This window comes from Chaetodon trifascialis, chromosome 4 (assembly GCF_039877785.1).
Source record: "Chaetodon trifascialis isolate fChaTrf1 chromosome 4, fChaTrf1.hap1, whole genome shotgun sequence".
NCBI lineage: Eukaryota > Metazoa > Chordata > Actinopteri > Chaetodontiformes > Chaetodontidae > Chaetodon > Chaetodon trifascialis.
Window position 1 is genome coordinate 21731646 of NC_092059.1, and position 12439 is coordinate 21744084.

The following is a 12439-nucleotide window of genomic DNA, read 5'->3' on the forward strand; positions in this document are numbered from 1 at the left end:
AATAACAATTTGGTTGGACCAGCTTTTAAAAGAAACATTTTGATGTCTAATGGCCAGAAATAAAATACTAGAGTGTGAAAATGGATTTTGAAAAGACACCTGTTGCTCCCGAGTCTCTTCAGGGAAATGATTCAGTGAAATCTGTTGTATTGCTGTAATTAAGCTGCTAATATGATTGGAGTGTGAACCATCATGTCCTGCCATACTGGACAGAGAAGAGCCATGAGACAACCAGGACAGATCCCAAGATATTTAAACATTTTTCCCCATGTTTGATCCAATCCTGTGTTTAAATCCTTTTTATCCAGGCTGTAAGCAATTCTGTATTTAGGTCACCTTTCCCAATCAGTTCTGCAGTTAGACCCATTTTCCAATATTGTAACCAATCCTGCTACTGTCTGCATAGCCAAAGGTCCTTCTCTCTATTATCTCCCTGCCTAAATCTGTGCGACTCCTACTCTATTTTTACAGACTCTCTCCTGCCGTCAATATCTCGTCAGCTTCACCGGCGCTCTGTGCGCCCACAGTCCTAGATTTATTTTTTGACAAAATTTCACAGCAACCGAGCTGACTGTCGGGATTCAAAACACTGCTGATTTCAGACAGTGTGGTGAATGTGCAGATGAATCACTCAGCCTACGTTCATTCGGAAAACGGTTCCACAAAACATCGGCTGAGACATGTTGTATCAGCTGAAATGCTTGTCTTCATCTGAACGTCTACCTGTAAACCTCAGAGCGCAAACAAACAGAGAGATCGAGTGCTAGTCATCTAAATACAGCCTGTCCCACTTTTTCTCACACAGTTTAGTTTGGCACAAGTTTTACGCTGCTTCTGTGCATTCAGCTTTCTAATGTTGATATCTTCGTCTTCACCTCCCTCTCCTGCTGCTCTTCTTCATTTTGCTTTCCATTGCCTTCTCTCCATCTTACTTTTGTAATAAACCTCTTCTTCTTCTTCTTCTTCTTCTTCTGCTTCTTCTTCTTCTCCTCCTCCATCCATTTGTTCATCTTATAATCCCTGTTCTCCTCTCCTCTCTCTTTCCCTTTTCCTTCCTTTCATTGTTCCTTTCTTCTACATGTTCACCTCCTTTATCTTCTTCTTCTGTTCTCATCACATCCATTCTTCCTCTCTTTCTCTATGGCTCCCATCCTTCTTTCTCCTCTCCTCTTCGCCTTCCTCTGCTTGTCATCCTCCTCTCTCTCATCTTTCTCCTTCTTGACACCTCCTTCTCTTTTCCTTTTGTTGTTTTCCATCTTCTCCATCTGTCTCCATCTTTCTCCTTTCTTCCCCTTTTCCTGTTTTTCTTCTACTTCTATTCCTTTATCATCTTCTCCTGTGCTACTTGCTTCTCTCCCTCTTCCTCCTTTTCTTTATCTTTATCCTTCTCCTTCCACTCATTCTTCTCCTTCCCCACCTCCTCCTGCTGCTGCTTCTTCTTATCCACCCTTTATCCCTCTCCCCTCCTTCTCCATCATCCCTTCCACAACTCCTCATTTTTTCCCCTTACCATTTTGACTTTCTTCATTTGCTTCTCTTTCTTCTCTTTATTTCCATCTGGCCTTTTTTCAACTCCTTCTCCTCCTCCTCATTCCTCTTGTCCTTTTCTTCTTCCCCATATTCTTCTTCTTTCTCTTGTCCTCATTTTTCTTCTTCCTCTCATCTTTATTCTTATGCATTTCTCCTTCTCATCCTCATCCACTTTGTTCCTCCTGCTCCTCATCCATATTCTTTCCCTTGTCTTTCTCATTATCCTTCTTTTTCTTCCTCCTATTTTTCACTTTCACTCCACCTTCTCTTCACTTTTCACCTCTTCCTCATTGTCCTTATCATCCCCTTTCCATTTCTTTCATCTCCCTCTCCTTCTCCTCTTGTCTTCCTCCTGTTCCTACTCCCGTTTCTTCCTTTTGTCTTTGTCTTGATCGTTCTCCTCCTCTCCTTCCTCACCTCCTCTTTTTTGGTCCTCATCATTCTCCTCCTCTTCTCTCGCCGTTGCCTTCTTTTTCATATCCCTCTTCTCCCTCTGCTGCTCCTCCTTCACCTGCAGGGCTAATGACTCAGGCCTGCTCACCCATAAGGAGACCCTCCCAGTTCGGTCTCTTGTGCTCGGTGACCTCCAGCGACCAGGTTCAGAGGCTGCCTATAGAGTCGGACCCCTTCGTTGTCATGGAGACCGTATGTCCCTCTCAGTTCCTGGTTGTTGATTTGATACTGGTGTCCATGTTGACATTTTCTCCATGTGTATTGTTGCCTCTTTCATTTTGCTATTAAACATATTGAGGGATATTGGCATTGTTTTAATGGATATTATTCAAAGAACTGGTTTTATTCAACTATACAGTGAACAAAACTAAAGGAATCCTTTTATCTAATCGTCCCCCTGCCATTTCATTTGTTAATGTAAAAGTAGGCTGCAGCTAATTAAACTATAGTTAATTAGCAGACCAGTAGCTAAAATATGACTCCCTCTGTGCTCTTTAATAACAACTTCTAATGAATAGATGTATAATAAACTAACCTAAGTGATATATTTTACCGTGTTTTAATTGGCTCTAATTTCAGCCTTCAACTTAATGAGCAAATAAATAAATAAATAAACATCTTGAGAGATAAATCAACATAAATGAGATAGCATAGCTGGAGTTATGCCTTTGTTCCTGGCTAATTAGCTGAACAGTTGCTTCATTTGTTTACTACCAGATTTTCATTATACAGCCATCATGAGATTTCTTTCAGTAAGCTTTGTTCCAGAGTAATATATCCACTTTTGAGAAAGAAAGATTTACATCCGTTTATATTACAAAACCAAAGATAAAGAAGGATATGAAGCATTTAGGAAGTGGGGCCTTTGTTTGTGTCTCAGACAACTTCTGGAATGCTGCGTTTTTTGACAAGGAGACATCCTACCTTCACTTTCCCACCTTCCACGGGGAGCTGAATGCAGACATCTCCTTCCTGTTTAAAACACCATCCTCCTCTGGGGTCTTCCTCGAAAATCTGGGCATCAAGGACTTCATCCGGATCGAACTCAGCTGTGAGTGAGAACTCGTCTCAGTCTCAGTCTCATTATTATACAAATGTTTTCTGGTTTGGTTCTAAATAGCTGGTGCTGAAAACTGTGCGTTTGGCTTATTGTTACTAGAAGGCTGTTGAAGGGGGTATGTTTGTCTGCACTCACCTTAAATCTGAGTTAAACACATGTACATTCAAACAGGATTTTGTGACATCACAACTAGTGGAAGTCATTCATGGTCCAAGAGACAACCCACACAGGCGTGATGTGGAAACCTCCAGGTCACAGATGCTGAAAATTGACTTTTAGTGGAGCAGAAGACAGCTTGTGTCCAGAGGTTAAACTGAAAAAAATGTCCATAGATTTTGTATTTTTCAGTGAGAGAATAGTACATGTGTGCCTGCAGAGGATCTTTAATGGTCAAATGACAAGCCAACTAGCGGCTGTAGGCATGATCACTCAAAATAATGTCGAGGTGGATTGATGAGTCAACATGATATCAATGTTAACATGAGAGAGTGCTATTTGCCCCCTGTTTTCTACTGACAGTCAATGTGGGTTGGTCCCCTAACTTTAATGAAGTAGCACAAACTACAATGATTCCAGTGAACGTGCTCATGTTTGTGGTGAACAGTGAACTGAATGAATCCATTCACAACTAATGAACTTGAACGTTGTTAACTGCCAAGAGTGTTTACAGCACCTGATGTGCCTGACAGCAAAGGCATGTCCTGCCCTTCACTGCCTCTGATTGGCCTACTCTGATATTCTTACCCTAACAGTCTCATTCCTCATGCCTAAACCTAACTAACTACATCAACAAAGACAACAAGTACTAGCCCGTCAGAGGCAGAGTAGGGTGGGTCATGACTTCACCATCCTGGGAAAAAAAAAATTACTGCCAATTCAGACGCATCTATGAATATTTGAGTTCTATGAACAGATTCAGTTGTAATTTTTATGCACACTGTGCTGGTTGGGTCTGAAAAAACAAGTCTGAGCGTCAGCCACATCAGCAACAAATTTTAAACAACACATTCAGGAATGTTGATCACAATCGTTAACTAAGAGTCAGACCAGAAATTCCTCCATCCAAATTAAACCCATAGCATTTTGTAATGGACTGTTTACCTTCATTTCCCAACAAGTGGACAGACTTGTAACTTACTAGACCACATTGTAGCAGATCTGCAGCCTTGCAGAAAATGATGCTTTAATGTTAATTTCTTTGATGTGAATAGAAAAGAAGTCTGTAGCATAAAGTCCAAAGAATGAATGTCATAGTACTGGGCAAGCTGTTCAACACAAGATGTGTGGGATATAAAGCATAGTCTATGTCTCTTTTTTACTTTCTCTCTGAACACACACACACGCACACACACACACACACACACACACACACACACACACACACACACACACACACACAGAACAAATGGTGTCCGTCCTCCTTGGGGAAACCCTGGCATTGTTACATCAGAGGGTCTCTTATCTGGATGCAGCACTGTTACTGCTGTTATTACTGTATGACAGCTGCCGTTGAGATGACTACCTATCATTATTACTGCTGTGAACATGACTGGAGCCGGGCTAGAGAGCAATTTTCTAAATTAAGTTACGCCTCTGGATTTTTCTATCAAATGACTCAAGATTCCCACGGCTTTCCCTCCACTGTCAGCATCATCCATGAGGGATGATGTTGTGTCCGTGCACAGATGTCACCGCTCTGCTAACTCCACCCCTAACTGTGGAGCGTAGGCATGCTGGCAGTGTTATGATGGATGAAAGGACTCCACGTGGCCTTCAGCTCACCTCTCTTTATTATAGGTTAAGTTTTTCACTTAATAGAGCTGTGTAAATGCTGTTAAGATTAATGACTACAGCATGCTAGCCTAGATTAGGTTTGGAGGTTCAGTCCCACTGGGATAGCATATACTTACAATGTATATCTTGAGAAGAAAGTTGCAAAACATTCAAGTTTACTATTACTGCAGGTTTACTAAAGTAAAGGTAGAATCACAGTTAAGACTCTACAGCTGCATTATCGGCTCTCTGAGGCTGTACTTAGGCACAGTGGTGCTTTGAGCTAAATGCTTGTGTCAGCATGCTAACATGCTCAAATGCAGTTCCACCAGTCTGATTTTAAATAAAACAAGACTAAGACTACTGCCATACTGACAGATTTGCAGGACTGTACTACAATGACAATGTCAACAGGCGGACAGCTTCATGGTAATCCAGTTGACCAGCGAATGCCATAACTTTCCATCAGAGTCCATCCATCCAAATGAGATAATTAAGGCAATGATAGCTAGATTACAAATACACACACTCACATGAAGACACAAAGTGATGTAAGTCTGTAGCTACAGCCTCTTTCTCTAGCCTCAGGCTGGTCTCTGAATCATCTCAGATCCGTGTCCGTCTGTCTGTCCATCCGGCCCACAGATGGACGGGTGGGACGAAGTCACTTCACACTTCTGCCAACATATGATGATGGAAGAGCATGACTGACTAATGAGTTCAATGAAAGATGGCACAGAATGGAGCCAATCTGAGGAAAATGCTTCTCCAATGAACAATGTGACAAAAACACACCTGCATTTTTATCCCAGTCCGGAGCATTACTACCACTGAAAATATGGTTCGAAAACAAAATGAGATTTCTCGTAAGAAAAATGTTATTCCTCAGACGCCTTTTGTTAAATTCAGCAAGATATTTTTTTCAAACAAAGACAAAGAAAGTAACACCTTGTACTCCTCCCGCTCCACTCACACAGTTAACCGCCCATGAACAACTGACAGGACTGGGTCTTCTTACTTCTGCCATAGACTGTTCCTCATTGGTTGGATGGATTCCACACATTTCACTTAGAACATCAGACAAATGAGGCAACTGCTGGATCTGAAACATATTTTCTTTCTTATCTTTGGTGAGCAAATTCATTTCTATCATTCATAAATAAGTGTTAAAGTAAATAAAACTGACTTAACATAGTACCACAGCTTTGAGTGTCAACATCATTACTCACAGTGCCATGAAGGATTGTTTTAAGTGTTTCTCTCGGCGCAAAGATGGGGCTGCGACGTCTTTGGAAGTGACATAAGGGATTTGCAATGTCTCAGTCATGAGAGGACATGGTTATCTCAGAGTGTCAGGGAAGGTTTGTTAATCAGCCGGTTAGAGTTCAGAGGGAACAAGTCAAACTGTCAAGCTGTGACAGTCACCCAGTCATCCAAATGCTTCTCACATATTCTGTGTTTACAACTGCCTCTGTCTTTTATGGATTATCTCCCTCTTTTTTACCCCCCAACAAATTAATTTTTCAATCTTACCTCACCTGAACTGCTCTGATCTGTGCTCTCCTCTCCAGCCTCCTCAGAGGTCGTCTTCTCTTTCGACGTGGGTAACGGCCCACTGGAGGTGCGAGTGGAGACGAGTAGCCCGCTGAACGACAACCGGTGGCACAGCGTGCGAGCCGAGCGGAACGTGAAGGAGGCATCGCTACGTGTCGACGGGTTCCCGGCTGCCAAGCAGGAGGCTCCTGCCGATGGACACATTCATCTGCAGCTCAACAGCCAGTTATTCATCGGTGAGAAGCAAGAGTGTGAAGCTGTATGTGTTTTTCCAAAATGCCTTCAAAATGTTAGACGTGAGGAAAATTCAGTGAGAGAAATTAAAAGGCTTAGTAGCATTAGGATTTTGGTTTTAGGTAAGAAGGGTTAGTTTGAGGTTATAGTAAGAATTAAGATGAAGCATGTAGAACTGAGAGTTATGGTGTTTGAACAGTCACCTCATTAGCAGCTGAGTGCTGGTGATAATTGATGCCACATCTTATCCTTTCTTATCTGAGACCGTGACTCTAACGACACACGCACACACAGACGAGCATGCAAATGTGTAAAAACAAGGGCTCACTGTGAAAAACACATTTTTGAGGGAATCAGGAGATTACAGTCGCAATAACTCATCCTGAAGCAGGCAGAAGTTGAGAGAAATTAAATCTCGGAGGACTTTTTTTCTCTTACACAGTAAATTCAGCAATTTCTGCCCACTTTGCCATTCAGTTCATATTAGGCAAAAGTTTTGCAATGCAGGGATAAAAGTTTTGCACTGCACCACAGAAGTCCCACATGAGCAGCTGTGGAGTTTAGGAAAGCAGGCAGCTGCATTCGTCTCATAACAGCAAACCTCATACTCAGAGTGTGAACAAGATGCTGATACTGAGAAAAAACATGTGGCGCCATAGTGGAAAAGGTAGACACTGGGGCCATGCTGTTTAAACACTGGACATTAATTAATAAATAAGCTGACTTTTGGTGTACTGACAGAATAGATGACGCAGTGACTGTATTGGTGTGTATAGCCTGTGAAGCTGCTTTTGTGTCTTACAAGAGCCATTAAAGGAAGAATTGTTTTGCACCCTTAACCAGACAGTGTTTATCTGTAATTCCAACGAGCAGTTGAGGGATGTGTACAGTAAGCATTTTGACTCTCATATCGTATTCTAACTTCACTTCCCCGTTTGTCTCTCAGCCCCAAGCCCATTTATTCCTACTGAAGACATACATCTTAAAAACAGGTCACAAGTATATGGTTTTATACTTAAAAAAGCTGGGAAGTGTAGATTTAGCAAATCTGATTTGTCGTGTCGAGGAACTGAATAAACCCAGAAGCAGGACTCAGAGGAAAGAAAATGCAGGATATTCACAGTTTATTGTGCACTCAAAAGTTGACTGTTCAGTTTTTTGAGCTGAGCCAAGCGGGCGTTGGAGAGTGGAAGTGAGGATCACAGGTAGGCAGAGATGGAAAAAGAGTTTGGCTGGTTTACGGCAGTGGGTCCAGGTGTGGTATGGCTAGAGGCGGTCTGAGGCAGAGAGGGAGAAAAATCAGCTTCAGAAAACATCCAAGAACACAGGAGAATCCAACAGAACAAAAAAATCTCAGAGAGAACACAGAGCCAGAGCCAAGGATACTACCACTTGAGTAAACGGGCGATCTGGCAAAGAGTGGAGCGAAGAGTGAAGGTTATATGCAGTGGTAGTGATTGCTAGACGGGCCACAGGTGTACAGGTAGATAGGCAGCAGGAGGAACCAGGTAACCACACCCAGCTCAGCACACACACAACCAAGCCACTCAGGGAGAGAGCGACACACAGGAAACATAAGGAGGGGGAACACATAGAAATTCAGTTGAAAAACACAGGCAAAAAGCCACATGCTGACAGTTTTTCTCAAGGGTCTCAAGGGACAATAAGACAAATATTGAATATCACCAGCCCTATCCATCAAAATCAAGTTAAACTTGAATGAATGGCTGCAAGAAACAACATTTTTCCTCGTTTCACAACTAAAGGTAGATTTTGGGTCATTCTGAGAAAATAAACTTTACTTTGTTTCTCTCAACTTCATCAGTTTAAACTCTCTTATCTTCACTTCATCTCTTCCACAGACCTTCTGTTTAACATCATCTTTTATCTGTCAAACTGTGTTTAAATCCCATCTTGTATTGTGATGATTTATCCTTCTGCAAATATTATGGACATTCGTTCATTTGCAAACAAACATTTTGAGGAGAAAAACAACCAACAAATAATGATGAGATTGGTGCGATGCAGAGAGATAGAGGTGTGCATTGATTGGCTAGCTGTGTCAGGCTAATAATCCTCTCTGAACAGCCGGGAGAAGTGACCATGAGTCGTTCTCATTATATGGGCAGAGCTGTCCTGGCTTATGTTTACTGGCGGTGAAGAGGGATTCATATATTTGAATGGAAATGTGATGGGATTATGAAATAGACTGCTGTGGGAGAGTATGTTTGTGTTTGACAAAGACTTGATTTACTGCAAAGCAATACGCATTTGGGTGTCTCTGCTCTCTTGTTTTGGAAACTGAAGGGCTGTGTGCTCCAGAAATTGTTATTGTTAATCCACGATATTATCAGCCTTTTGTGAAATCATAATTCACAGCCCGGTAAAGACATTTATATTGCTATGAATAGCGCGTCCCATTTGAAATCAATAAAATTGCCTTGTATAACTTAATAAGACAGAATATTCCATATCCAGTTTGAACTGATAAACCTAATATTGCCATAAGTGATTATATATGATGTAAAGTTATTCTGGCTCAACATTTTTTGCCATCAGAAAGAATTAATTACATATTGTGTAACACTGTGCAAACTGTTGTCAAAGTATTACTTGAACAGACAGTGTTCATGACCTCATGTTTAGTTATTTGGGTCAAATTAAAAATGCACGGTCAGTTTAAGTGTCCAGGGATTACAAATTACATTTACTCTTTTTACCATAAGGAAGCCATTGTTTGCATCTTAAACCCTGCTAAACTGTGTTACAATGAAACAAAGGAAGGAGCCAAATCAGCAGATGCAGCAGAGAGGAAGCTGCTGTTGTATCTGTGGCCACAGGAAGGCAGAGCTCCAGGGAGATGGCACTGCGCACCCAGCTGACACTCATGTATGAAAATCATACATGTAAATGCATGTGCTCGCTGGCTGAGTGTCAGAGGTGTGAGGGGTTGAACCCAGGCCAGGACCAGCAGTTAGTAAACAGTACGTAAAATTTACCACAGTGCAATGCAATTAAGGATGACATCACTGACGTCATTGATGGCATTGTGGGTTAGGGTTTAGCATTGCTGCAGCTCTGGATAGTTAAAAAAGTTTGCACCTACTTTAATGAACCCCTGAGTTGATGCACCACCTGGCACGCTCAGTAACCCGATTCAGACACACCCACCATGTTCCACAACCAACAGGTGCATGCTGGGTGTAGCTGAAACACTCGTCAACTCTAAATCGTAGACACGTCTTTGTGTTGTCAAACATGGTGATGTTTTGTTTTTTGTTTTTTTCCTGCTGGTAATTTCATATTAACTCTCTCAAGCTCTTTTTAATTTCTGTAGCCTAATAATGCTTGTTGCACCACTGTGGTGCCCATGACCTCATTTCTATTTATTTTCCATCATTTTTGTGTATTTGTCGTTGTGTTGTGTTGTCGTCTTCTGGTTACTGGTAAGAAAGCGGTTGTATATTTATAATTGATAATCAGTTGAACACAGGCTGTTGGTTTGGACATCAGGACTCTGGCTCTGTGTATGTTGTTTTGCCAGTATCTATTGACATGAAGTGTAATTTATAGCCTAAAGATGTTCTTATGTATTATATTATATTCTATATATAACATTCTGGTACTCCATCCCTGACAGCAGTATGTAGCCTCTGAAGCAGCTTAAGCGTCTGACATTCTCACAGTCATATGGAGGGTTTTTCTTTTGACTCCCACAGGACTTCTTGCTCTAGTAAATCTTGTCCTTTGTTTTTCTCCCTTGGTCAGAGGTTCTGTCCCTCAGGAGTCATTGTTCTTTTAGCCGAAGTCCTCCAAGGATTTGATCTTTTTTTTTTTTTTTTTTTTTTTGCATAAAATCCTTTTTCAATATACTCTGCATTCTAGCTTCTGCTGGTTAAACCGTTGTTTACTAGGAGTTCGCGGTGCATATGTTTCATTTAGTGTAATCAAACTTTTTTTCTTTTTGAGTCGTTCAGACAATGTTTAATTAAATTTCTCGCTCTTAATGCTCTTAATGTGTTGTCTGTGTCTAACGTGTGCAGCAGAAGGAGACTCGGGCCTCACAGAGGTTTGTGATATGAAAAGCTGCTCTGGCTGTGCATTCGAAGCTTTTCCAGACTCAAACTGTGAGAGTAACACCCTGCCAATTCCAGTGTGCGAGAACAATAACAACTGTCACGCATGCATATAAAATAAGACATTGCCAGCTTGGAACTCCAGGAGAAATGTAATTTTGCCAAGTCTAAACTCTGTGAACAGTGTGAGGTCGCTACACGATATTACAATGATAATTGTCGGGTGAAAGGAGGAAGAGATTCTTCCTCTTGCCTGCTAGTGGAAAGGATGAATATCAGAAACCAGATGGCTCATCAGCAAGGCAGTTAGCCAGTCAAGACAGCAGTGATATAAGTAGTGTCTCAGCGACTCAGTGCCCTGCAGAGCAGACATGGTCTTGTTGTGCTGCAGTGGTAACATGTGGCTGTCAATCATAATTTACTAAAGGGAAGACAGATATATTGATTTACAGTCATAGAGAGACAAAATGAGAGGAGAAGCATGATCATTGTTGCCAGATTGGGTGGTTTTCTGCAAAAATTGGCTACTTCTCATTTTATTGTTCAGGTAAAATTTGCTTTTAGCCAGCCAGCCTGTGGCTGCCATAACAGAACTGAACAGAAAATCCAGACTGTAATGTGCCTGAGTTTGTGTGTTTGTGTAGGTAAAGTTTGAGAATGCAGTGGGTGTATGGTGTGGAATTCATGTTTGTATCTGTCAAATCTGATGTTTTCTGTCCAGTTTGATGCATGTATATGTGTAAGCTGAGGTTGTATGGAAGCGAGGGAAACAATTTCCCTCACAGAAAGACAAATAAATCTAAATTTCACTAATCAGAAAGTCAGTGGTTCAATCCCTGGCTCCTGCAGCGTCAATGGTTATCAGCCCTGATGTTCAGGTGGCACCTTGCATGGCAGCCTCTGCCATCAGTGTATGAATGTGTGGGTGAATGCTGAATTGTGTTGGAAAGCACTCTGAGTGGTTGGTAAGACTAGAAAAGCGCAATGTAGATGCAATCCATATACCATCCATTTACTTGATCTCAGTCAAATCCGACTCATGTCAGCTGAGAAAGAGAAAGCTAGTACTAGTGTATCATGTGCACAGTATTTGTTGTTCTTGGCAGGAGGCACTGCATCCAGACAAAAAGGCTTTCTGGGCTGCATCCGCTCTCTGCAGCTGAACGGCGTCACTCTGGACCTGGAGGAGAGAGCGAAGATCACCCCGGGGGTCCGACCTGGATGCCCGGGCCACTGCAGCAGCTACGGGTCGCTCTGCCAGAACCAGGGTCGCTGTGTGGAGAGAGCCAGTGGTTTCTACTGTGACTGTGGCCAGTCCGCCTACACTGGATCCTTTTGTCATGAAGGTAGATACACACACTGGAGACTCCCTGCCAGTAAATACACAGATCCAAAGACCAAAGCCCTGACTAGAGCAATGAACATATTTTAATGTCAACAAAACACATTTTTGCTGCTGCTTACAGTTCCACTTTTCAGGCCACTGGTAACTCAAACTTTTATCATAGCTAAAGAAGCTTACACCAGATCTGTGAGGTTTTAAGTTCACAAGACATTTTAAGATCCAACACCCTCCAGACAGATCCAATTATATTTGACAGACAGATATACACACTGGACGATGAAACCTGAGAAAAACATAGTCTGATATCATCTTAAAAGTGAAAAGAAGTCTCTACTTCAATTTCAAATTGGCTCATTTAATTTCTCGTCACTACAATTGCCTTGACAATTTCACTTCCTAGTGCATAATTTTGCA

General features: G+C 41.8%; 1 protein-coding gene across 1 annotated transcript in view; it reads left to right on the top strand.

Moving 5' to 3' along the window:
- The window catches only part of LOC139330459 (contactin-associated protein-like 4), a 106392-nt gene that overhangs the window by 79499 nt on the left and 14454 nt on the right, over positions 1-12439 (top strand). Inside the window, exons 15-18 of the mRNA XM_070961380.1 lie at positions 2048-2175; positions 2864-3034; positions 6388-6606; positions 11787-12026. Coding sequence (XP_070817481.1) covers positions 2048-2175; positions 2864-3034; positions 6388-6606; positions 11787-12026 — 758 coding nt within the window. The remainder of the gene's footprint in view (positions 1-2047; positions 2176-2863; positions 3035-6387; positions 6607-11786; positions 12027-12439) is intronic.